Source organism: Salminus brasiliensis, chromosome 4 (genome assembly GCF_030463535.1).
Source record: "Salminus brasiliensis chromosome 4, fSalBra1.hap2, whole genome shotgun sequence".
Lineage (NCBI taxonomy): Eukaryota > Metazoa > Chordata > Actinopteri > Characiformes > Bryconidae > Salminus > Salminus brasiliensis.
Window position 1 is genome coordinate 41,291,010 of NC_132881.1, and position 27,001 is coordinate 41,318,010.

The 27,001-nt window shown below is 41.3% G+C and overlaps 2 protein-coding genes and 2 non-coding genes across 4 annotated transcripts; 2 read left to right on the top strand and 2 right to left on the bottom strand.

Annotated features, from left to right (window-relative positions):
• Window positions 1–1,356: 1,356 nt before the first annotated feature.
• On the top strand, window positions 1,357–13,717 carry tmem132a (transmembrane protein 132A). The gene is made up of 11 exons (XM_072677096.1): window positions 1,357–1,438; window positions 3,118–3,332; window positions 4,380–4,589; window positions 6,448–6,959; window positions 7,043–7,195; window positions 9,107–9,302; window positions 9,643–9,786; window positions 10,545–10,747; window positions 11,160–11,385; window positions 12,606–12,797; window positions 12,887–13,717. The coding sequence occupies exons 1-11, from the start codon at window positions 1,357–1,359 to the stop codon at window positions 13,712–13,714; spliced, it is 2,961 nt and encodes a 986-aa protein (XP_072533197.1). The 3' UTR covers window positions 13,715–13,717.
• A 1,638-nt stretch (window positions 13,718–15,355) lies between these two features.
• On the top strand, window positions 15,356–15,427 carry trnae-cuc (transfer RNA glutamic acid (anticodon CUC)). Its single transcript has one exon. It is a non-coding gene; the product is annotated as a tRNA-Glu (tRNA).
• Window positions 15,428–16,255: 828 nt separating this feature from the next.
• trnak-cuu (transfer RNA lysine (anticodon CUU)) lies at window positions 16,256–16,328 on the bottom strand. The gene has a single exon. It is a non-coding gene; the product is annotated as a tRNA-Lys (tRNA).
• Window positions 16,329–16,838: 510 nt separating this feature from the next.
• On the bottom strand, window positions 16,839–26,816 carry LOC140554316 (uncharacterized). The gene is made up of 8 exons (XM_072677200.1): window positions 26,345–26,816; window positions 26,134–26,258; window positions 24,954–25,053; window positions 23,907–24,832; window positions 22,284–22,392; window positions 21,052–21,137; window positions 20,808–20,901; window positions 16,839–18,258 (listed from the first exon to the last, which is right to left on the bottom strand). Exons 1-8 carry the CDS (start codon window positions 26,646–26,648, stop codon window positions 17,327–17,329), a joined length of 2,676 nt encoding a protein of 891 aa, XP_072533301.1. The 5' UTR covers window positions 26,649–26,816; the 3' UTR covers window positions 16,839–17,326.
• Window positions 26,817–27,001: the final 185 nt, after the last annotated feature.

The window sequence follows — 27,001 nt, forward strand, 5'->3', positions numbered from 1 at the left end:
ATTGTTTTTTCACTGAATTTTGATAAGGATGTTTTACTTTACTTTTTCAGTTCTTGTTTGGCACCCATTGTTTTTTAAAGTTTTTATGTTTTTTTTTTACTGTGTAGAAAATATGTATTTTAAATGTAAAAGCCCACACACTAACAACAGGATAATAATGCCTTCTTCAGTATTTTCATGTTTCTAATTTTTAGTCACTATACTAAGCTCCAAACGAAGTATTAACAGCTTAATTGCTGAATACATGAGCTTATATATAACCCACCCTAATAGTTAAGGGAATCATAATAAAAGGTAAAAGGTTCAGCCCTGATTTACTGGGAGTGTTATCCATCTAGAGTCACCGGGTTTTTTTTTTTGGGTTTTTTTTTGGATTGATTGGGGAAAAAAAACTAAACAAGGAGATCAAAAGAGAGGGGAGGGATGACAGCAAATTGAAGGGGAAAGAGAAAGAGAGAGAGATAGAGAGAGAGATAGAGAGAGAGAGAGAGAGAGAGAGAGAGAGAGAGAGAGGATTATTTACCATTTTAAATGAATAAATCCGTATTGTGTGAATCTGGCACAACAGCAAAAGAGGGAGAGAGAGAGAGAGAGATGCGGCAGCCATTGAAGTAAAAGAGCTACAGATCAGAAGAAAAAAAAAAGCTTTTTTTAAATAAATCTGACATAAATGTGGAGAAGACGACTATTTCCCATCACAAACTCTCTTCCTGCATCTAAGCCAGAAATCTTAGTGGAGTGGAGGTCAAGACTCTTAGCTTTTAAGCTCACAGTGTCTGAAGATGGACTTATGTCCAATGAGAAAACTGTCACGGAGAAAATGCTTTAAAACAAGTGGAGATGCCTGAGGAGAGAGCAGAGAAACATCTACTTTCAGCGTGACATCCATGGGAGGCCAGACGAAAGAGGTAAGAAGACATAAAACAAACCTTACATAAACTCTGCAGTCCGTTGAAGTTAAAGGTGAACCTTTATTTAGGGTGAAGAAGTCAAACTTCATGACTGATTTGAACTTTATTATGTAAAGAAGCATAACTGGGATAAGACAAGATGATGTAATACTTCTTTCTACTTCTTTTTACAAAGAAAACATAAAGAACCTTCAGAAGTAGGTTCAGAGAATGTAAAGGTCCTTTACTGATTTTATCCTTTACATGATGTAGAACTACCATAAACTTTAGGTTCTTCATACTCACATCTCAATTACAAAATCAGTTCTCTAAAAAACATCCATTAGAAGGGCTCCATATAGAGCCTCTTACAAAGAACCACTTTTGGCACTTTTCTATTTAGCAGTGCAGCACTAGCTGGGCTGGGATGATGATCATTTTGGTGTTGTGTTTTAGGGATGAAGTTATGGGTGTGATCGGGCTCTTCAGTGTGAGATGTAGCTCTTTCACTATGAAGCTGATAATCCTCTGCTGGTCTCTGGTGCTCTGTAAGTCTGAACCATTTTAATCCTGTCAAATTCTCACCAATATTTCTATCCTGATCTCTAAAGGGCCATATTTTTACGTTTCCTAAAACCCTAGGCTGACAGCTAATCCAAGAAGCATTTTCTTTATTTAAACTGTGTAATACTTTCTATTCTTCTTTGAATTATCACAGTACAGAAAAAAATTAATCTGGAGAAATATTAACATGCCTGATCCAGATCCACAAATCCAGTGCCAGTATTTTGTTTTTGAAGTACTAAGCTGTAAATTAAGTATACTGCGCAAACTACTCTCCCTACTACCCCACTGGAAGAAACACACAGCTGGCAACATGATGATATACCTATATCTCTATTGTTAAGGAGAGTCTTACTGTATACATTACCTTGCCAAGGAAATGAACCCCCTTAAAAATCATTAGATTGGTTTGGATTACAAATGGCACAAAAATGTTCCAGTCAGTGTTTTTATTGCAAAGCAATCAGCCCTTAAAGGAATTCTTCAAACACAGAATGCATGGCAATTATACAAATTAATAAAACTGCTGCTTGCACAAGTATCTAGCTCTTCAGACTAGTGCTTGGTGAAACCACATTTTGCTGCAATAACTTACAAGTCTTGGGGTACGTTTCTATCGGCTCTGCACACTGATTGGGCTTTTGTGATTTTCACATTCTTCCTGGGATCACTGTAATACTGAAAGATTACATTTCTCCTAAGCTTTAGTTTTTAGCAGACTAAAGAATGTTGTCTTGCAGTATCTCCCTGTATCTTGTCCCAATATGTCCGTCATTCAATTTTAACAAGATGCCCATCCCCACTGAGGAAAGGCCTCCCCACAGCATGATGCTGCCACCAGCATACTTAACTTCTTGTATGATATTTGTTGAGGAATAGGCGGTACTGGGTTTGCATCACACAGCATTTTTATTGTAATTTCCTATTATTGTAACCTGGTAAAACTGTAATTTCTTTGCATGCTTTGATGTATTTTTTCTTCAAAAAATTTCTTCCCATTCACACCAGAGCTGTTTATATCATTGACTAATGCACTTTCACTCCAGTCTCAGTCACTGAGCTCTGTAAATCCTTCGAAGTGATTGTTGGCCTCTTTACAGCTTTCCCTCCCTTCTTGCTTTGATGCAGAGTTTTGAGGGATGGCCTTCTCTAGGCAGTGCCTGGAAGGTGTACTGCAGCTTCTATTTCCTCAAAATTAATCCAACAGAGTCCTTTCTTTCTCTTGGTTATATTTAGACCTATCTCTACTTTCCTAGAACAGTATTCTGTCTTAATTGTTAAAAGTTTTTCCTCAGATTGAAAGTTTGACCAATTGTATTTGAAAATGTGAACTTGTACTGATTTACAGGTATAGGCCAATTGTGAACCAACTGTGTCCTTCTTAGGGCAATATCTTTCATCTGTGTACATTTAGAGTATCCACAGCACAAGGGTTGGGCAAACAGCTTTTTCAGTAGTTTTGTCACAGTATGTTTTCTTACATAAAACCATCACCATTAATAACACATTTTGAGAGTCAGTCCTTTAAAATAAAAACACAAGTTTAAGAGTCATTTGTAATCCAGACTAATCAGATTACTTTGAGGGGAGCTGTATAACATTTAAGAGTGTTACACAACATAATCTCTATTCTTTCCATTACCTCCATCTCCTTAAACTCAAGCCCAGACCCAGCCTCCACTCTCTCTCTCCCTCCCAGCACGAATCACCGTCTCCCCTCCATGGCATTCTCTCCCTCTCTCTCAGGCTGACCTGGGCCTCCTCTTCACCAACTCCAGCCCATTCTCCTTCACACAGTCCCTGCTGCTCATGCCTCCTCTAGGAGCTGCCTCCAAGCCGGGCCTGCGTGCTGCATTCGGGCCTTACTCTGTCACTCAGGTATTTCCGTCATTTAAGTAGCTATTACCTCCAATACACTACAGTATTTACAGTACATATACATTTTCCACTGATCTCTTAAACAGCACAAATATTAAGCCTTTTAAGGTATATTAAGGTATATAAAATAATACCAGTTATTTATCCTAACCTCAGTTACAATTATAAATAATTTAATTTCTTGAATCCAATATGTACACTTAACATATGCATGCAACGTGATAGATTCAGATGTGTATGCCATTTTAGAATAAATACTATAACTAGACAGAAACTAGTATCCTAAGGTATTTTATTTGAGGATGATGTGTTTAAAATGTAACTTATTTAGGCAACAACAAAATTTTATTACAGGATATATTATTTAGGCTACTGTAGAGGAATGCTTACTTAAGCGAAGATTTAACTAAAAACTATAATCTCTGCTTCTATTCCCTGGTTTACGGTAATGTCATACTGTAGCTTTTAATACTGTCACAGAAACACTGTAACTATTTCCTTGTAATTAATTACCGGATACTGGAGTCTTAGTGTTGACGTCCTCTCTGTGTCCTCTCAGCATGATGTGCTGTTAGCAAACTGAAGAGATTATAGCCGGATTATCTTTTAGCCATTTGCTTTTCCTTTAGATTTGGCTTTCTCAAGTCTTATCTGAAAAAAAGTTTGATAGGCAGCTGAGGAAAGATAGACACCATATTTCTCAGAAGTTGCCCTTTTGTTTTACTGCTTTGACTAGGGATAGTAGGGTTTTCACTAGTGGGCTGGTTCATGTACATTTTATGGCCACATAGGCCATAACATTCTGTCAAAATTGTTACATAACAGTTTTGGGCTTTTGGAATTGGATCGTTTAGGATTGTTTACAGCTCTGTTTAGGTTTGCTGTGATTTACTCTATGTCACTTCCATGTACTGATTGTACGTAACTATGTCAAGGTCTTCAAATCTAGGGTCCAATTTTATGGGTTAATTTTATTAATTAATATGTGTGATTGCTACTCTGAGTCAAACCGCTTAATCTCATAGTTACTCATTTTCTCCCCTTCAGCTCGTTTCTGAACCCATTGCTCCTCTCTCTGCTCCTCTTGTGGCATATCTCCTTTCCAAAACGGTTGTGCGAGAGCGAGAGGCTGGTCGAGGGGAGAGGTTAAAGGTCAGGGTGTTGTTCCACATGAGGGGTGACACAAACAGAGGGACGTGTGTGATTCTTCATGCTTTCAAACAGACAGAGGAGCAGAAAGCATCCTGCATCACTCAGGTACTGCCGAATGTTCAGAATTTAGATCTACATAACTGGTTTCACAGCATTCCAAGACGAACAGTAGACAAGATCACATCAGGCATGTGCAGTCATAGCCTTACTATTTATAGAACGGATTACTGTAAGTAAATAGCCTATAGGATTGTTTTCCTGAACATCTTTCTCGTCCTCATGTGCAGGAAATTATTAGAAACTGGGCTTGTGTCCAGGGGGCCTCTATAGGGCCCTCTACTGGCATATATGTATAGTGTGAATGTGTGCATTTAGGTGCTAATCTTTTTTTTCAGCAGAAGGGAACTAAGACCCCGTTTAAATCTGGTCACATGGTTGCAAACAAATACATGGTTTGCAACATGGAATAAAAAATAACCACATGTATTTACACTCACACTTTCTGTTGTTATTCTAAATAAAATCATTTTGCTATGTAGTCCATAACCCAGCCACTCATACAGAACTACTAGTTACCTGTGTTTCTTGTCCTCAAAAGATAGTTGCTGTGTTGAAAATTACATTTTCACACAGTGTGATTAATCGCCTTATACCAGCAGTCAGTGTTTACAATTCTAATTAGCTGCTTGCTTTAATAATGACACTTTATTTAAGCTAGCTCACACACATTCCTCTTATGGAGCCCCACTGGTAATATCCCACAACTCATAGTCATAGTCACGGCTAAGGATCTTGTTCCCACGATTTACTAAGCCGTTGCCACAACTTTCATTTATGGGGTATGTCACCAGTGGGGCTACATAAACTGTGGAGGAACCTCTTGAGGTGCTTTAAGGAATGTTCCAGGAATCTTTTTCTTCTGAAAAACTCCTTGAAGGTTCCTTAAAGCACATTAAATACTCCATATATTTTCTAAATAAAGAACCCCCAAACGTTCCTCAAGGGTCTTATACTTTTAACAGTGTAGGCTACCTACTTAAACTCAGAGGAGAAAAACATGCTAGAAATTGTCCGGATGATTCCTGCTAAGTGGTGGCCGTCCAGGAAGTCCTGTTTGGGTGATCAGATTTACATCAGTTTTACATGCCTCTTGGGGGCAGTCACATCTTCTATATGAAAATATCATATCCAGTTATAACCCTGAGTCTCAAAACACATGAAATGACCACGTGAAAAGTTGTATTGTGGCATGCTCAGCAATCTTGTGTGGACAGTGGACGGCTGGGGCAGCAACATGGATGATTCGGGCGGTACTTCGCTGTGAGGGACATCATGCGTCTCTGACCACCTCCTGACGTGGTTTGTGTGAATGAATGACAGTGCGACCTTGAGACGCATTGTATCCTGTTCACACCTGTTCTTTGTGCTGGCCCCTTATGATCAGAACACTCAGGGAGCCTATTAATGCTTTGCTTGCTTTTAAATAACATACAACTATGTACATTAACTCAAAAGTATGTTTTCTGTTCTATATATTTTAAACTACAAATGAACTCTAATTTGAATGTAATAGGTGCTATAAAATGTAAAGCTTAAAATAGCCCTAAATCTAACCATAATTTTGACCCTAAACCGAAACATACATTTCACCAAAGTTTGCTCACAATCTGATCATCTATATCGTTAAAACCCCAAGGGTTCATTAGTAAAAACAATGGTTCTGTATAGAACCAAATATCTCTTAAATATCGAAACTGTACTCTTGCTATAGATCATAAGCAGCTATCTATGCTATTTCTACATCAAATAAAGTGTTAAGTGGCTGCAGTTGCAAAATGTTAAGTACATAACAGAATATATATATACAATAAACACTTTCTTTGATGTAGAAATAGCATAGATAGCTGTCTTGGTATCTATTCCTCTTCTTTTCTAACCCCTGACCTCTGTACTTATCTCATAGCCTCCTCTTGGACTGTGTGTGGTCACCATGACGTTTCCCAAGGACTGGTTTGAGCCTGACCAGACAGTTCATCTGCACCAGAGCAGCCAAACCTTCCGGCAGCGCCACCCACACAGAGTCCGAGCTCATAACCACAGCCGGCGACAGCAAATCTTCTCAGCAGCCCTCAGGGCCAAACCTGGAGCCCTTACTCAAATGGTCCAGCTCTACTACTCTTTCTTTGGCACTGTGACCAACTTTAAGTCATCGCCACCTAGATGTGTGGAGGACAAAGTGCAGCAGTCGCAGAGAACGCTGTTCTACATTGGACCTGTGACTCTTGAGGACAAAGCAATCAAAAGTAACAAGACAAAGCAGGGCTTTTCCTGCATAGACAGCTTTGAAGAAGAGGAGCTGTGGCTGAATTCAGATGTGCTTATTCGCCATTATAAGGGTCCTGTGCGAGCTGGACGACCAGTTGGAATATCGATAAACCTACGGTCGAATTTTAGTGGTGAATCTGTTATTGTGAGGTATGATATACTCTTTACAGTCAAACATTATAACTCTTGGAAAATACACAGTGAACTCTATGCCACTATCTCTTTTGTTTTAGATTTAAAGTGAAGAAAGGGTTACTGTCACTGCAAGCTCAACCTGCCATTAACTCTGACCTCTGGACGGTCAAAGTGGAGAGGACATCAGGCTCCAAGCATGAAACAATTTCTGTAATCTCACATAGAACTGGTGCTGTTCAGGACACTCATGGGTAAGTTAAAAACAGTGTGACTGAAACGTTGCTGAGAAAGAAATTCTAAATCCATCCATTTTATTATCTGCTTCTTCCTGGTCAGGGTCGCAGTGGGTCCAGAGCCTACCTGGAATCATTGGTTGTAAGACAGGAATGCCCCTAAATAGCAGTTAAAAAGAACTGCTCAGATGTACACTGACTTATTCTCTTCTAGTACTTGATGATGTGTCCAAATATTGAGTGCACATATTTCAACTTGAGTTCATAGTGCCTGTTTTGGCTGTCCCAAACTGAATCAAAACCCGACTGAAGTCTGGTGATTCTCCTGACCAATCTAAGTTTTTTATCAGGTTCTGCTGAACAAGTCCCCCACAGATTTGGACCTGAGCACTCTAGACTTTAGTAGTGGGCATAAATAGACAGGAACTCCTGGAAATTTCTACCTGACAGGACTGACCCGTCATTATAGCAATGAGACACATAATCAAGTATTAGAAAAGAAAGGATGTGACCAAATTTTTCTCTGGGAGCTTATCATCGACAGACGTTTAGCAACAGTTTTGGATGTGTTTAAAGATATTGATCTCTTTGTTCGAGGTGGAGAACCAGAGAAAGTGACTTGAGCTGCCAACAAGACAATGCCAACAAGATCCTACAGGAGGGCTGGGAAGGGAGGAAATTTTGGGGATGTCCTGGCAACACAATAACCAGAATTAGACATCACTGAGATCTTGTGGGACTGTGTTGAGAAATATATGGAGAAGAAAACCCTGACCACTCTGGGAGGAAAGCAGTGGAGAATGTATGGGGTTTATTCTGTTTATTTATATTATTGTAAGAAAATCTTTAAATCTATTTGGATTTATCGTGATTTGGATTAGGATTAGTTTTACTTGGGGAGGTGGGTAATAATGTAGAGTCCAATCCGAATGTGCCGCCAGTCATTTTTTACGGATTGCACGCTCCCGTATCACAAAAGATTCCGGCGCCTTTTACTTTCTGTAAAACAAGCTGTAAAATTTACCTCCGATTATATTAATCCCACCAGAATCTACACTTGAGTAAATATTCTGTCATATCCGGGTGGAAAGGATTTTTTCGCAGCATTTGTCGGGTATAGAGGAGCTCAAGGAGGCATGTAGTTTTGTTGTGAATGGCACAGATACCTCGGGTTGTTCAAGTCTGTGGCAAACCTTGAGCCTGATGACTCATCAGAGGTTTTATAAAGATAAAGCTGATCATGTTAAAACTCAAAATTTCATCATTGCTATCAGTGGTCACAGAATGCTGTTGGCTGGATATTTTTGGTTGGTGAAAACCACATCTTACGCATGTTAGAGGTGACAGCAGTGTTTACATCTAGTAGGCACTCCCATATACAACTACATTACTTCACCTCCCCAGGTAAAACTAATCCCTTCCGAAAAGGGCTTTAGCTGTCTCCTTTTTTGGTGTGTGCTGGTGTTTTCTGATTGCCAGCATACAATGCTTTTATTGAAGAGAGCCACAAATGATTAGTTCATTGGTTTGTGACACTGACATGGCTGTTTGCTCTGGAGACAGCATTTTGCAGTTGTATGTTGTACAATCTGGGTTAAATGGGTAAAAATTATTCTATCATATTCATCATTAGTGTTGGACACAGCTGGAATTTGGTCTCCGCCTTTAACCCATTCATGCATTAAACACACACACACACACACACATACACTATTGATCAGAGACACACCGTGACAGTGAGCCCAAGTGCCCAGAGCAGTGAGTAGTCATCGCTACGGTACCCGGGGAGCAGAGAGGGTCAAGGGTCTTGCTTAAGGACCCAACAGTAGCATCTTGCCAAGACAGGGTATCAAACCCACAACCCTGTCAATGTTAACCATCATACCCATTCATTTACCATCATATCTCTCCTATATTTCTCTCCTTCAGTTCTGCAGCTCTGAGGCAGATGGTCTGTCTCTCAGTAGAAGGTTTACGAAGGAGCTTTGGAGTCGCCATGACAGTTGCAGTCAGCTGGTGGGTGGAGTTCTCCATGCGCACTAGCTTGGTGTCACCACACGGGGCAGTGATGAGCTTCCTGTCTTTCACAGATCGAGAGATAGTGGGCATCGCCCCCATCACAGAGGTGAGTCACCACAGTTTGATGCTGATGCAAATGGGCCAGTGCTTATTTCCTTAAAGCCTGAATTAGGCTGAAACTGAAATCAGGCCACAAGTGAGACAGTAGCACAGATGCCCTCCAGAAATAACAAGAATAGAGAAACTATAATTGCTGCACATTTTAGAGTGCGCTTTTGTAGCACTTTAACATCACTGTTTCAGCAGACAAACCTTTCCAAGTGCAGTGATTCCTGATTAGGCTTTCAGTGGACTGGTGAAATAAGATCATTACACTTTACTAAAGCTCACACTAATTTTTGCTTATGAAAGACTGGAAAGGTCTCACTCTTTATTTTTCTTAACAGAGCAACACGATCATCAACACGGCCATCTTGACGAGCCAACCAGTTTCCCTCCCTGTCATTGTACTGGGGGTGGGGCATGATGGGAAAGTATCAGATATTACTGCAGCAGTAAAGTGCAGATCAACCAACGAAGATATTGTCAAGGTAGTCAATCTTTTGATGATGAGTGGATCCACTCAGATTCATTGTAAACTGCTGATGATATAAAGGCATGGCAGGTCCTCGTGATCTCATGTATTATTAGTCCTTTTCCTGATTAGAATGTTGGTGCTTGTTGGGTAGTACCCAGTGTACTCAGTGTCAGGGTGTGAAATACCCTATGAGGGTCCAATTATTTTAGAATTGAACTTTAGTAGATTAAAACACGAGTCGAGACAAAACACGAGACCACACAACAACCCCAGTTATGATTGGAAAGCTGATGTTTGGCTGAGTGCCTCGGTTAGCTGCAACGCCACCTAGTGGCAGAGCAGTGCTACAGCTTTAGTTACAGGAATGTGCCATTTTGAGGGTGAAGCAAGCTAAAATAAAACACTATAACCAATACATGTTTTGTATTCATATCTGAGAGTCTTTTTAATGGATGAATAGATAAATATAATGTAATAACATATTCTTATATTCTAATCTAAGTAAATATTTAGGCATCCCCAAGAGTTTTGAGTCAATTTTGAGGCTTTCGGGAGGCCCTAAGGGTTAATCAGGGCAGTCCTGGACCGGCCCCTCAGGAACCGTATTTAGCTAGATAGCTAGATGGATGCATGGAGAGATAGATATCAGATAAAAAAGAAAACAAAATAAAAACCTTATATATTACCATATATATTACTTACTTATATTCAGATTTATAAATTAGATCAAATGCACATGTATTTTTGTTTATTTTTTATTTTTTCTGACAGGTGTCAAATGATTGTACGGCCCTTTTTGTGGATGGGAGTGAGTCTGGGATGGGAAGTACCTGTGTGGAAGTGGAATTTTCCCTGGGTACGCTCAGAGGCTCTTTATGCATGGCTGTATGGGCTCCTATGGTTCCTCTCCGCATCTCCCTCTCTGATTCTGTCCTGAGTCCCATCAGTGGCTGGAGCTACTACACAGAGAGCGGGTACACTCTACTCTTTGGCCTTTTACAAAACAATGACTCTTTCTTGTTCTGTTGGACGAAAATTCACCAGTGAATTCAGAGTGAAAAAGACTCTGTTGACAGCATTTAAATGCTTGGACTAAACAGAATAAGCAGAATATTCTTGGCCTTGACTTTTTCATTTTTTTTTCCCACCTCCACCCCCCACTCTCAGAGGACCATTAACACACTGTTAGACATACAGCGGTTTACGTAATTTAGAATGAGTTCAATGAGGTTATCCAAAAATCAAGGCCATCCTTTTCAAATTTCATCAGTGACTTCCATCTAGTTGTGACTGTGGAAATGAGGGAATTTGTGGTATTTAAAAATCATCTCTCTGCATTTTTTCTCTGTCTGACTGTTTTCCTCTCTTCCATCTCTCCTCTTACAGATGCAGCCCAGTCTACCAGCGGTCCACCATTCAGATCCTTGCACAATTTAGTGCTCAACCAGTGGGTCCAGGTGGTCAGCCAACCTACATGCTTGGATCGCCTGATTGGTTTGTAGATGTAACAAACTTGGTCCGTGATTGGCTGAGGATTGACAACCCACGTGTTGCGGCTCTTGATAATCAAAACCACCTAATCGGATTGGAGCCTGGTTTAACTTCTCTGCATGTTAGTATCTGAACATCCTCTCAGAAATGTGCTGCACTGAAATCCATACCAGTACTTTGCAAAAGCACCTAAGAATGCTATATTTAGAAAGCCATTTTACTGCATAGTAGGTGTTTATTTACGCTATACTTGATCCATTCACAAGGGAAATTTACAAAATATTAAACAGGTTAGTTGGCTGTTATTTGAACCCACAGCCTTCCATTTGATGGCTACCATTAATACAATAGTACTAAACATTTTAAGTTGGAGTAAGTTTCCACTAGCTCTGCTCACTGTTGGTTGGATGATGTTTGTGGACAGCAATTTCCAAATAGTGCCACAGATTGTGGACTGGTTTGAGATCTGGACTCTGGACGCTTCTCCAAAGCTTTAGATTTTTAGCAGACTGAAGCAGGTTGTCCTAAAGGATCTCTCTGTATTTTGGACCATCCCCATAACATAATGCTGTCACTCCATATTTCACTCTTGAGCTACTGCACTCCCAGGAGGACTAAAACTGTGTATGCTTGTGTGAGGAGCATTAGACGTCCCTCATGTGGTCATGTTTAGGTTTCTAATAAAGTGGTAGCAAAAATTTTAAATGCCTTAAGACGACTAAACTTGTCCTGTTAATGTTTAAACACCATAAGATGTAAAATATCATTTCTGTCAGGTGTCAAGTCAAGTCAAATTTATTTGTTTAGCTTTTTACAACTGTTGTCGTCACAAAGCAGCTTTACATAATTAGTCATTCGTAAAAGACAGAAACAAAAAAGAAGTAACGTAAGACATAAAGGATCAAAGACCCCCAGTGAGCAGCCAACGGCGACAGTGGCAAGGAAAAACTCCCTCAGAGCTGGAGGAAGAAAAACTGGGAGGAACCAAGACTCACAAGGGGGACCCATCCTCCTCTGGCCAGACTATTTAAACATTAATGATAAAAATGACCAAACCAGATACAACAGATAGTTAATAGTGGTGATATTAATAGTGGCAGATAGTTACGAGTCCATTTAGGTTTTAACATGGTCATTAAACAGGTAGCAGTGGTAGGAGGGTGTGCCGCTGGTCTGGTGTGGGTGGTGGTGGGTGGGGGCCTGATGGTCGGACTGGTAGGTGGCAGGTGGTCTGATGCAGATGTGGATATGCATGGACCGGGCGGCGTTCCATGCATATAGGGAGCTAAATGGCTGTGTGCGGATTGTTCAGTAATTTTCCTTTTATTCTTCTTTCTTCAGGTGATATCAAGTCAGTGGGATGGTGTGCTTGGCAGTGTTGATGTCTTCGTGACGTCTGAACCAGTGGACCCCGGTGACCTCTCTGTGCAGTTAGTAGGTGGGCTTGGTCTGTCAATTAATCCGAACCCTTCTCATCCCTCTGTCGTCACAGCGACAGTGACCTCGCACAACACGCTCTATAACCATGGGCAGGTAAGCAATCCTGATAGCATCATAACTGTACTACATCTTTCCAGCAGTTCCTCTCTATTCTTGATGATGTTTTGGCCCTTGTTTCTCAGGAAGCGTCTGTGAGTGTCTGGCTACAGTTTGCTGATGACACAGCCATACTGGCCTCTGCTTTCAGCGGTGTCCCTTTCTCCCTGCGCCTGTCCTCATTGGCTGAATCAGTGGTTGTTGTGACACCTTCTCCATCACAGCGCATCCTAGCACAAGGAGATGGTGGAGGGCCTCTTGTGAAAGCGGAGCTTCTGGTCTCCACATGTGAGCTTGTGTCTAACCGCATTGAGATGGATGGGGACAGGGAGGGAGGTGGGACTCGGAGACTGGCTAAAGGCTCTGGATGGATAAGAGTGAATTTGGATGCAGACATCTGGCCTCTAGGGAGCGAAGTTGAGGACTTTGAGATGATCGATGCATCTGACATGCTTGTGGAGTCAGACAAGGAAGTGTATGGTAATTCTGAGGAAGAGCAAAGAACACTAAACTCCACTCAAGTCTATGATGTCTATGCTGGGAACGGGGTGATCGACATGGCCAGGAATGACTTGGAGAGGGCGGTATTGACACCCAACCACGAGGAAAGTGCGGTTTATTTTTCTCCTGGGGTGGAGAAGGAAAGTACGGAAGGAAAAACTACCAGTCGAGAGTTGGAAGTAGGAGTTGGAGCTGTTCTCTCTCTTCTGTGTCTCTCCTCCCTCCTGTTTCTCGTCAACTGCCTGCCATGTGCACTGAGGGATCATAAGAGACAAATGGAACAGGAGATAGATGGAGAGGAGGACTGTACTGAGGAACATGAAGAGCAAGAAAAGACTTTACAGAGAAGACAGGAGATGGTAATGTTTGATGATGAGAACGGAGAGATTAACTGTGTCAAATCACAGGTTTGACACTTTGAACATACTCAGAAAAACACCATTTAACCACCTGCTGAACACCTTCCATACTTTGAATCTTTCCCACAGAGTGTTTGTCATCTGCCTCAGAGGAGAATACAATATTCTTATCTTATACCTTATCAACACTTGATGAATCTTAGAAATGGTAGTGTAAGTTTAATCACAACTTGAAAAAGTTAATCAGTCATTGTGATTTTTCATCTACAATTTTTACAAAACTGCAGAAAAAATGAGAAAAGCTGTATCCTAGAACATCCCATGTTACCTGAAATGTATAAATAAAATGTAAATAAAATGTTTTTTATTTGTTTGATTTGTTTGATTTTTATTGCTCTTAATCGTTTGGTCATTCTTAGGTCTATTGATCAATTTAACCCCTTAAAGCTATTGATATTCATATCAAACATGGGAAAACACTGCCACACAAATACATCAGTAAACTAACACTGATGTATTTGTGTGGCAGTGTTTTCCTGTGCTTGATATTAATATCCATATGATGTGCTAAATGTGGGTATTGTAATTTGTGATATTTATCAATTTATTTGGCAATTTTAGCTTATTTTATATTTGGCATTTTATCTTAAAATGCCACCAGTGATGCATACTGTAACTTATTTTTCTATGATCTCATTTTTTTATGCAGAAATCCTGTTTTCAGTTATTTACTAATTAATATGTTGTAATAATATCTGGAATAATTGAAATGTAAATTTTAAATTTCCTCTTAGCCCAACAGTACCAGATATTTGCTATTATTGAATGCACATGTGAATACTAATGAACGTAAACTGACATTAGCACAAATAAGTGTTATTCTACTGCACAAATACCAAACAACTACAGGCCCCTTTTAGCTCGCGCTGCTCTGAAATCCCGGTCACTATTGTGACTTCATAAGTCTCCATTGTTGCGTCACAAACAGCCTCAGCTGTGGTATTTGATCCTCTGATGTAGAACTGTAGTACGTCCAAAGCTTTGAGAAGAGAGTGAGGACCAGACCACACAGCAGCTGTGGTCTAAGTGAGTAGGTTGGAGTAAGTTTGAGAAGAAGAAAGCTCACCCTTATGAACAGGAGGGTGCCCTCTGTAGACTGTGACCTGACCCTGCACATCGCCTCGCATCTCAGCAGCGTTTAGGGGTAGAAGATCGAGGGTAGCACGCATCGTCTAGGGTTTAGCACCAATTTAACTACAGTCTGTCTATAAAATATAAAAGATAGCTGTGTTTGGCAAAGTAGGCTTAGCTTTAGCATGTGGGTGTCGTACGTGGCAGCTTCTCCGTGAAGTACACGGTCAGTTTACCCGTGTTAGGTCAACACCTGAGTGTGCTGGGTACATTCAGCTAAACCAGCATAAAAATAAAGGTAATTTGTTAGCTAGCTAGCTACTTCTTAGCTGAACTTTCCTCAAATGCGTTCACTAAGGTTAATTTGGAAGGAAATTAAGTCCGATGATTTACAGTTAAGTGAGTTTTGTTCTTGACCTGTGGATTAGAGCAGCCTAAAGATTTAAAATAGCCATTAAATACCATTAAAGCAACTTTAAGCAACTATAAACCAACGTTAGATATATTAGTACGTACAATGTATGGTACACATAAGTACAGCGGAGTGGACGGGCTGTACATCGCTCCCTGGTGGTCTAGTGGTTAGGATTCGGCGCTCTCACCGCCGCGGCCCGGGTTCGATTCCCGGTCAGGGAACAAGCGTTTTTTTTATACACGTTTATTCAACGTTCACGTCTTCGTTTTACGGCACTGTGTTTCCACAGAGCTAGTTAATAGCTAGCACTACCGCTCACATGTGCTCACGAGTTTTGGGAATCGTAAGCACAAGGTCACTATTTAAAGCTACAACCGGGCTTTGTGTAAACAAATTATTACTATATAAAGATGGAACACGCCTATTAGCTAAACGATTCACAGGCTAAATATAGTCTAAACACCAATTATATTGCAAATATCTAATTACTAGTTAAAAACATGTGACGCAAATTCGCTGCATGACAGCTTCTAATACCGCCCCGTCTCCTTTCATCAGCCGACAGCAGAGTGGCGCAGCGGAAGCGTGCTGGGCCCATAACCCAGAGGTCGATGGATCGAAACCATCCTCTGCTAACTGTTTTTCCACCCCATCCCACATCATTCCAGTCTTGCGCAAATAGTCTGAAATAACATCACACACATCGTGGAACCTTTTTCAGCTCATTAAATTAGATGGAAAAAACATTGTAACATTGTAGACATTCGTATTACGCCACCTGCTGGGTATCAGCGAAATGCAAGTGTTTACAATGTGCGCTTACTTTAAACTGCACTTCGACTCGATGGAGCAAGAGTGTCTTAAAACATTGCTCTGCTGAATAAAAATAAAATGTAAAAATACATAAATACATCATGAAAGTCTGCGATTATAACATTAATAGGTTTTTACAAGATTGATTTTAGACTCATTTTCAGAATAATTAATAAAACGTGTAATTAATGGTTAAGCAGACTAATGTTTAATATGGAGACGATAAAAACATTGTGCGCCCAACGTGGGGCTCGAACCCACGACCCTGAGATTAAGAGTCTCATGCTCTACCGACTGAGCTAGCCGGGCTGTGAGAGCTGGCTCTACCACATGGCTCAAAAGGAGTAGAAATGTGCAGATGACCTTTTCACATACTACTGACCCCTGGCGGTCATCGTTAGAAACACCCGTTTCATCATGTTAGTGTCCCCAGAAAAACACAGCCCTGTCCTGCCACTGCACTTCCCACAATAGGGCAAAATGACTCAGAACGTGTCTTACTGGTCTAAAGAGATTACTTTTGGTATAGTTCTCCCCTGGGTGAACATCTAACAGTATGCACCTAAAGTTTAGATTCAATATACAAAAAATCTATTCATATTTTTTGATAATTTGATTAAACAAGTGATAAAACCTCACCTTCTACTGATATGCCTTTTTTGATTTGTTGAATCCTCCTTCAGATCTGCGGTCAGACAATCCCAGCGACCATGCTGACCAATAGAAATGCAAAAAATGACATTTTCCTAAAGATGCAGGTCAAAGTATGAAATACATAAAACAAAACACAAACCAGAACTGGATTAATCGTTTTCCCACTCTTTACTCTGAGAAAATGTACATTTGCAGATAGTTTAACACTGCTGTCCACGTTTATAGTACTGTGAGAAGATTGCCTGCAACACTGCGGTCACTGCTTGTGACTATTCTTTCATATATTGCTTCGTTTTTGTCTACAAAAAAGGTCAGGAGGTAGAACGGAAGAGTTATTTCTGAGAAGTTCACAGCTGAAGTTCAGGGCCAGTGGAGCGGTCAATGAGGTAAACAGTAGAGTTGTGGAAGGGTTGTTCCTTGTCTGACAGCATTACTCAAAGGTAGGGGTCATTAAAATATAAGGCACCAACTTAAGATTTAGAGAAGCACCATGTAACGATAAAAACAGCAAAACTCTGGTCAAACACAGCCATTTTCTATCAGCAAGACTTTCCTCTACCTCTTGCTTTTCTTGTAATTCCTACCAACAACAAAGATTTCAGTCGAACACGTAAAAAAAACAAAAAAACAAAAAAAAAAAACTACGAACTACTTCAAACCCCTCCGCAGGAGGCCGACTGCTGATGAGTCCTGAGGTTGCAAATCCAAGCAAAGCGTTTCCCACAGCGGGTACACGTAAACGGTTTCTCTCCTGTGTGAACCCTCTGGTGCTTCTTCAGGTTCCCAGCCTCTGCGAAGAGCTTCCCACAGGTCTCGCACTTAAAAGGCTTCTCTCCAGTGTGGACCCGCTGGTGAGCCTCCACATTAGACAGCCCGGTGAAAGCCTTCCCGCAGTACTTACAGATGTAGCTCTTCCGCTTACCCTTCTCCATGCGCTTGGGAAACTGTATTCCAGCGAGAGTAAACCCAGGCTGGGTAAAGTTCGTCAGCATTTGAGAGTTCATGGTGACCTTCGGGATAGACTGAGAGACATTTGCTCTATTCGATGCCTCTAACCGAACCCCCTCTGTCCTGCTGTAGTGACTCAACTGCTGAGTTTGCTGTGAAATGGCAGCTGAGGTCCACTCCGCTTCTACTCCAAGAGGCCCTCTGGTGTCCTGAAGTCTGTTAGAGGACACTCCATCCATGCCTTCCTGAATGCCCCGGACTGACAGAGCTCCCGGCTGGACCAGCACACAGTCCTGGTCTTGGTCCTCGTCCACAACGTAAGAACAAGACGGCTGGCTGGGGGAGGAATTATTTGCAGTCCACCGTGTAAACAGAGCCTCCACCTCTGCGGGTCTCTCATACAGGGTGTTATTCGCCCCCAGGACATCAACAGACATCGGCATTTTTCTTCGCTGGGTGCTCTGGCTGGAAAGTGGGTTGGAGATGCTCTCCCCTCCACCCTGGAGCTGTGACTCAGTGCTGGGGAGATCCCAGACTTTCACTCCTATCTGTGCTGCTGCTGCTGCTGGTCCACCTCTGTGTGGGAGAACAGGATCACGAGAATGTAGAGAAGCAGAAGTCTGAGCACCTACCACATCTGGAAATCAGAAAGAAGGCATCTTTAATTATGTCCATCTTCAAACCGGAAACATCCTTTAAATAGCTGTGGAGTGAGTGAGTGAATGCCTTCCATATTCTTCTACATTAGTGGCTCTAGCCCATCCATTATCAGCCCCCCCAAGGGCTAACATGGGGTCACAGCTGCTATTATTTGGGTGATTGCAGCATTGTATAGTCATGATGGTGTGTTTCACTAGTATGAGTGCATCAGGCTCAGCAGTGTTGCTGGGATTTTTATAAAGGGCAGTTTTTTATCATTAGGCCTGTCACAATAAACATTGTCCAAGACATTACTGAAATAAATGATATAATGATAATTTAGGGTGTTTTTATACTCGTCAGCAACCCTGTCCGCTTGCGCCACCAACGTCACGCCATCCACATCTGCCCGTTTCATCATGGGCAATGCTCTCTGTGCAGACCTGCCCACATTTCTGTGTTTTCACTTATTTTCTCTGATGCTCTAGTCTAGCAGGGCTGTGTCCCAAACCACACTACCACACTACTACAGTTTTTGAAAATTAGCCTTCAGAAAAGCATTCATTTGTTGGGTGCAGCCACTGTAACATTTGACAAATTTGACAGCTTTAAGGTTTGTTGTCCCATAAACAAATGATCATGTGCACATAATTAAAAATGTGGTTTCATACAGATATCAAGACAACATGGTTTAATATGGCAGGTTTAAGGTTCAAGGTTAGAATCAATCCCCCCCAGTAGATTATTCAGGACCCGTGGACACGTATGCATTTTGCAGACCTCTGCATGCAGATCTTCTGTCATATGTGCATCATGTCACCTTTTTTCCTTTTGCCTTCATTGCCAATATGTCAGTATGAACACAAAGCAAAACAGGATTAAAATCTAACACACCTTTAAAAGACACATTTTTTTTTGCCACTGCAAATAATGATAATATAATAGCATAATAATGCAATTAACACCCTTGTAAAAAGCAATGACCTTTTAATTAATAATAGTTTGGTTGATGTTTGTTTGTTTTGTAATTTTGTACTGCCTGTCAGAAGCTTGCAGCATAAAACAAAATGCATATTCACCTCTCTGTGTGTATGGAGGCGCATTTAATGATGCATTAGTCATACTGCAACTGGCTAAAATATTGGTGACGATCACAAAAAATAGCAAGTAAAGACAATAGGCAATACGGAGGTCAGCAAAAATTATTGAGGCCACATCCATATATTGTAAGAAATGTTGGAAATGTAATTATCGTGACAGGCCTATCAATATCCATAATTATGTTACAGCTAAACTGCCTAACATATCCAGGAATAGTTCAGTGAAAAACCTAATGAACATGATTTTGAGCTTTCGATCCACCAAGACACGTTTAGTATCTTAAGTCTGCTTCTTTGATTTAGAACAGTAGACCAACAGTCACCAATCTCATTTCAGTGAATACAAGTGAATCCAAAAAGTCCCTTAACCTGCTCAAAATGCATCCGTATTCGTATTTGCTTCCTGTAGACAAACAAATGTGGTTTAGAACAAAGCATGGTTTACTTTAGTTTATAAAAGCAAACAATACATTGTTCTGCAGTGCTGAATGGTAGGCAGCCATACTGATGAACTGTTTTAATCTTAGCTTAAATGTATAAATAAAATCTACCCATGCTGTTTTACTAAATACTAATGCTGCTGCTACTAATAATAAAATAGTGGACTTTACTTTCTACAGATTTCAAGCAAAGAAATTAAGATTAAGAGCCACAGCCAATGTGTTTTTCCCACCAGCTGGTGTTAGGAGCCCTCACCTCATCACAGTCAGATGCAACTGATTAGGGAGGAGCTGCCTGGACAAGAGACGCACCCAGGCGAACTTCCCCTGGGTGTCCAAAATGCAGAGTCGCTCGCTGTCTTCAAACGGCGACTGAAGACACACCTCTTTGGTGAAAGGTAGTGTCGAGTATTGTGGTCTCCATACTGGCTTTTGTATTTAGTGGTCTCCCTCTTTAGTGGATCCCAGCCTTTACAAATTAGCTGTTTTTTATCCCTGAGTAAACAGGAAAGCACTTTTGTAAGCTGCTCTGGATAAGAGCTTCTGCTAAATGCCTTAAATGGACCAAAGAACTTGGAGCTGGATTGGGGGTTTTATCTTTTGGCTTTGTGGTGTGCGGCACAATGTAGAAATAAAGACACTTATCACATTGACCTGGACATTGTGGACTGTGTGTGTGCCTGTGGGACTTGTGAGGTTTTCCAGCCATGTGACTCAGTCGATGTCTAGGCTGATAACAGTATGTGTTTACTGTGATGAGATTGGTGCAACAGTCCAACATTAGTGTTTGTTAGCAACATTACCTTAGCATCTCCTGTTGTAAACTAAAGAAGCATGCATCAGAAACAAATCATGTTGTGGTTGATCACAATGATCACAATGCATCAATGATCAATCATGCTAATTAGATTTTCCCTAAACTGTTCAACCCAGCTATAAACTGGTGTTTTTTTAGAGTCTGCTGTAAACTGTTTATTGTCCCTGATCACTACAGCTGTCTCACTCACTCTGTATGGTAATCTGCACTCCTGCAGACTGATTGGTCTTCTTTTCCTGTTCTGCTGGAGGTTCCTTCATAAGTGATGAGTCCAATTCTTCAGACTGGAAAGGACACAATAGCAGTGTAGGTATTTTTGGTTTGATATGCATTAGTTAATAAAATAGCAGAAACATGAATTGGATATCATCTGTCTATTGATGATGCTTGGCAGTGCAGAAGCCAACAGTTTCCTATGTAGCATCCAAACTAACCTCCTCAGCTCCCAGGGCTATTGTGATTTGCGCAGGTGAGGAAGATACTCTGCTTCCACAAATATCAGTGCTGGACTCCACAAATCCTGAAAAGCAGACAGGACAATTTTAAATTATATTCACCTGAATAATAATTCATTAACCTATGCATTAACATATTACATTTATATAGTGCTCATTTTTTAGGGTCAATATTATGTGCAAGTTTCCCTGATTTTGGAAATAAGAGTCAGACATAGTATGTTACAAAATATTCATGTAAGAAATGTGGGAAATAACTGTTGGCACTTATAAAGGAAATATGGTGAGAGATATGGGCTCTTTACCGATTACCAATACCTCTGAATCAGTTGTGTATGCAATTTTCAAGATGAATTATGCTGCACCCAGAATTTCCAGTTTTCCCTGAACAGTATGTGATGATGGCAGGTTTAGACTTTAGACTAAATGTATGTTTTTTTTAAAGTAATTAAACTCTAATGTAATCTACTGTGTGTAATAAATAACAAAGGGATAATGTAGATGTAACTGCACTGGAGGTCAAAGCCTTCAACGACAATTTGTTGATTCAGAAAGTTTGGTTTTTGCTAAGTTTAATATCTACTGACTAATATCCTAGAGCACTTAGAGATTTTAGAGACTAAATGTGTCACACAGCAGTGGCCAAAAACCTTTTTCCCTCCCAACGTGAGGCAACATCTGCTTGGAAAATCCCATGTATACTAAATCCCACCTGAATAGGGCTCATCAATGTGACTAGTCAGTGAAGTCATAGCATAACGTGCAACTGATAAACGTAACTTGAAGACGATATGAGGATTAGCTTCAGCGATACTGCTCTATTTACCTGTATATTTAGATATCAGCACTGAAGGAAGTTAACCTACATCACACCCAGGTTTTTTACCCAAAACCTGAAGCTTTCTGCTGCAGTCTCTCCATGCCTTTGTACCCTTTCATCTCTCAAATCTCAACTTAACACCATCCTGTTTACTGTACACTGTTCACCTTTTCCTGCCTTTGTGCTTTTGTTTTTCTCCTCCATCAGAGGCCAATCCTCCTCAGGTTTATGAATACTGTTCTAAGAGAAAATATTATATTTCACAAAAGCACAACTAGACCTCTAGAGAAAAGGGAATCCAACCCCTGCTTTAGGCTACTGAATATAAGCATAGTCTCATATACTACAGATCTCTACCTTTTTTCTCCTTCCCCCTCCCACCTCGACTCACCATCTTGCACGCTCATGCCTCCATGTGTCTGGCTGTCTCTTCTTTCCTGCTCTGTATGCTCCTCTTTGATGAACAGCACATCTGGCTCTTCATCTTCAGTCTTCTGAAGCTGTAGGACAGACAGAGACCAGACCAGAGTATTACATTACTATCTACTGGGAAAATGTTTTGTCAGTTCTACCCAAACATGACTTCATTTCATAACAAGCAATTAAGGTGGTTTCATTCAACCCAAAGCAATACTCTGAGGGAAACCAAGGAAGGCAAAAATGATCAGGTTAGAAGAATAGAAGCTATATGTTTAAAAACCTCAAAACAGTCCATACCAACTGCCTGTTTCACTTTTTACAGTATGGAGGTCTGGAGGTGCTGAACACTTAATATTGTACATTTTATGTAAATCACTATAAACTATAGCGTGCTATAGTAATATGCAGATGTGCGATAAATAGTTTGGCTTGAGTCCAAATAGTTAAAATTTCAATAAATTAATACAGGACTGCACTGTATTAATGGTTACTTGTCAAAAGGTATATTAACATGTTAGAAACAGCTTTGTAATTCTTAATTATATCATTTAAAAAGGCAATAAAACACAACATGCTTAAAATGTTTAGACTGCAGCGGATTGTGTATTACCTCTGATTTTTGCATATATGGTTTCTTAGAGTTCTTTATATTTTTATCAGAGTTTGTTATATTTTTAAAATGCATTATTTTACCTCAAGTAGATTAATGTGGCTTTGGCCACACTGCCTTTTCTTTCTGCATTCAAGTACACATATATGTTTAAGTACAGCTCAGCAACTGTAAATCCCTTTGTTTTTACACAAGCACTTTTTTATATGTAATTATCTCTGGGCCCAAAGCTTGTATGCTCCATATTTAAGCAGACAGTCATCATAATCATAGCACTTAATCCAGTCTGTGCAAAACAAACTTGTAGAAACCTGTGCAATCTCCGCTCGGGCACTTATACAGGCAAGGCTTTTTAATGGGCATGAATGAAAGCAAGTGCCTGTTTTAGCACTTTGTGACTAAAGACTATGTACGTTTACTTTGACTAAGAGGTATTTCACAAAGCAGGATTTCTCAGCTGGACAGCAAGGTAATCTCCAGTGAACACTCATCCCTTACCTCTTCTCCTAGTCTTGAACTCAGCTGAAGTTATATAGGCAACCGAGATCATCTCCCATTTTGTGAAATACTTACAGACTGGTCAAACTGGTAAAGTGCTGGTAAAGAAGACAAAAAATCTCTATACTAAATGTTCGAAGAGCCAGATATTTCACTAACTAACAGAGAACAATTTTTTCTCTCAAAAGAGCAAACAAAGGCACTGATAAGTCAATGTTTATTGTCTTGAGTCATACAATTCCACACAGCTGCCAATGAAAAAGAACTACTTTGGCATGACAGTGATTATGGTTCCAAATGTCTTTCCACATTTCAGGTTAGATCAAGTAAATCCATGTGCAAGTCCACTGACGCCAAGCAGTGCACAAAACAGAACTCAAACGTCTGTTTCTTACAGTATACTATAAAATCCTTTAGCTACATGCACACCGGGTCCATTTACATGTCCACCCATTCACTTTGAGAAGAACTGGGTCAGTTTTTGACTGCCCCTAGGGACAGTAATTCCTCTGCTATCAACACATCTGGGTGGTACTTCTGCTGGTGGGTTTTGAGGTTCCTAATCCAGGCGAACGTCTTGCCGCAGTGGGTGCAGCTATATGGCCGCTCCCCAGTATGGACCTTCTGGTGTTTCTTCAGGTTTCCGGCCTCCGCGAAGAACTTCCCACACGTCATACACCTGAATGGTTTCTCACCTGTATGGATTCGTTGGTGGATCTCTACCTTCTTAGGACGGTTAAAAGCTTTCCCGCAGTACTTGCAGCTAAAGAGTTTCTCGTGCGGGACTCTTTCGTTCCTTGGCCACCCAGTCCTTGGTTGGTATAGACTGATGGCTTTGGCATGCTGCCAGTTTTCCATGCCTTGTACAACTGAAGAAGTTGACGCCACTGCTGGAAAGTCACCGGTCAACTGCGATTGACTGGATGTGGGCAAGCTGACATTGTTAAAATGTTCGACTGTGCCGTCATTACCATATCGTTGCAAGGTGTGGTGTCTTCCAGGTAAATCACTGCTGTCCCAGACAGAGGGCTCATCACCTTCTTCCGCAGACTCAACCTCTATGATTTCGGATTTCTGTGGGGGATGCTCAGACTGGCTCTCCGTTGTACTGCCAGTCATCATGTACGAGCAAGCTGGATGCTGTGGGTCCGCATTGTCACACCCTTGCACAAAAAGCTCCCCCAAAGGGCCGCACTCCCCACTTACACCAAATCCTGCCTCTGACTCTTGTCCCAAGGGCTCTTGGGATAACCGCTCAGCGTTCTCAAACTGTGGTTCAGATTTAAGCACTTTTTCGGATCCACTGACCTCCAAAGCCTGCCGGCGTGTCCTGGAGTGGTGACCATCTGCTTTTTCCAGCTGAGCAGCTCCGTAGCCTGTCTCCCCACCCTCAGACACAGCTTCTGCCACTCCTGAGAAAAGGGAGGGGAGATAGGCATGAGCTAGGCACAGTTGGCTACAATAATCAGAAGGGCTGTTAAGATGAGCAGTTCTGCCTTCAAGCACCCTCCCCACTTTCACACATGCACTCACCATCTTCTCGGATGAACAGCTCCTGTTGCTTGTGGCCTTCCTCAGTTGTCTCAGCCTTCACCAGCACAGCTTCTGGTCCAGTCATACCAGCATCTACAGCCTTTGGGAGGAGGAGACAGGAAGTTTGTACCCGGGAGGTTCAACAGGAGATGAATGGTGTTATTGTTTTTAACAGGGCTTCTTAACTCTGCTCCTGAGGACTATTAGCAGCACATTTGGTGCTATACAGCTATAACTTCAGCACCACCTGTCTTATATTGAATATATCCCCCAACAGATCAGACCATTTGAGGTATGGACTCCACATAACCTCTGAAGGCATTCTGTGGTATCTGGTATCAAGATGTTATCTTGCAAGTTGTGAGGTGGGGCTTCCCTGAGCATCAATGAGCCTTAGATATCCATGAACCTTTAGCCAATTCACAGAGCGTTCCTTTCTTCAATCACTTTAGGTGTACACTATCCATTACATTCTGGTAACGACCTACAAGACCTGCTTGTTGTTTTGTAGATGTTCTGACCCAGTAATGTGGTCATCACAATTTGGCTCTTGTCAAAGTGGTTTAAATACTTATGCTTGCCCATTTGTCCTGCTTTAAACACAAACATCACCTTCGAGAAGTGACTGTTCACTTGCTGCCTAAAGAGCATATACCACTCTTTGACCGATGCCACTGTAGATAATAAGATAATCAGTGCCTTTCACCGCACCCATCATTGGTACTAAACTAATGTTATGGCCGATCAGCACAGACATTACATTGATAGAAAGATAGACACATTTGCTGCCGTTTTTTTTTTTTATATGTGAAAAAAATAATTGTATGTAGCTTTTCCAAAACAATCACAATGTGAATGATGAAACCGATCACATGTGAATGATGTATGACCCCATGTGACATCATGTGACATTGGAAACACCACAAACCTACACATCATGTGAGACAATCACAAATGGAAAATACAAATAGGAAAAGTGCACATGTGGGGATAAATAAATGTGACAACAGACAAAACACACTAGATTTATCACAGGTGAACACTGTGATTTTTTTTTTTTTTTTTTTTTTGTAAGGGATGTGTTGGATCAGCAGTGTTGTGGCATCTGGAAGTGTACAGAGTCCTCAGGAACAGGTTTAAGAAGCTGTGAAATGACCAGTTGGGCTGAACTAATACTTGCCACTGTCTCGTTCTCCTTAGGCACTGGACGATCAATCGCCACGTCTGGAGCAGAAGGCTCCCTCTCTCTCCACAGATCCTCGTTCAGCTGCCTCCCGTACAGCTCATCTCGCCCTGGGAACATATCTAAAAGACACAGGACACGTTGGGAAGGTGGTCATCAGACACGACTGTGGAGTAAATCGATGCAGATCAGCAGATACGCTACGCACCCCCCGCAGGAGCCCTGCTGTAGTCCCGGTACTTCTCCGGCAGGCTAGCATTCACTTGCACTCGACTGGAGCGGTTCAGGGAGCTCTCCCGGATCCTCCTCTCCGCGTACCCGCGGGCCATCCGCAACTCCAGCAGATGCAGCTTTCTCTTCAGCGCCTTGTTTTCGCGCTGGCACTGGGACATCTGCAGACTCATCACCGCGTAATCGTCGTCCACCAGTTTGCAGATCTCCGCGACCGCCGCGTTCGCCAAAACCTCCATAATGGAGGCCAGCTGGGTCTGGAAGGCGAGACGGTTCGACATAGCGCCCACAGAGGTGATGCACACGGCGGCTGAACTGCTACTGTCCCGCTAGATCTGTGTTCTTGGGGACCAGAGAGAAGAGGAAAACAGACCGAGGAGAGAAAGGATGTAATGCTGGGGAAGAAACAGCGCCGTATTGTTGCCGTGTGCTGTTGATGTCGTGAGCACTTCCGGTTGTCCCGGAGTTGTGACGTAGGGGGCGATATATTTCTTTGGTAAACAGTTTCTATAAATATAGATATTATTGTGATTTTTATTGTTTCTTTTTATCCTATTCTATAATAATAATAGTAACAGTAATAATAATAATAATAATAATAATAATAATAATAATAATAATAATTAATAAGCAG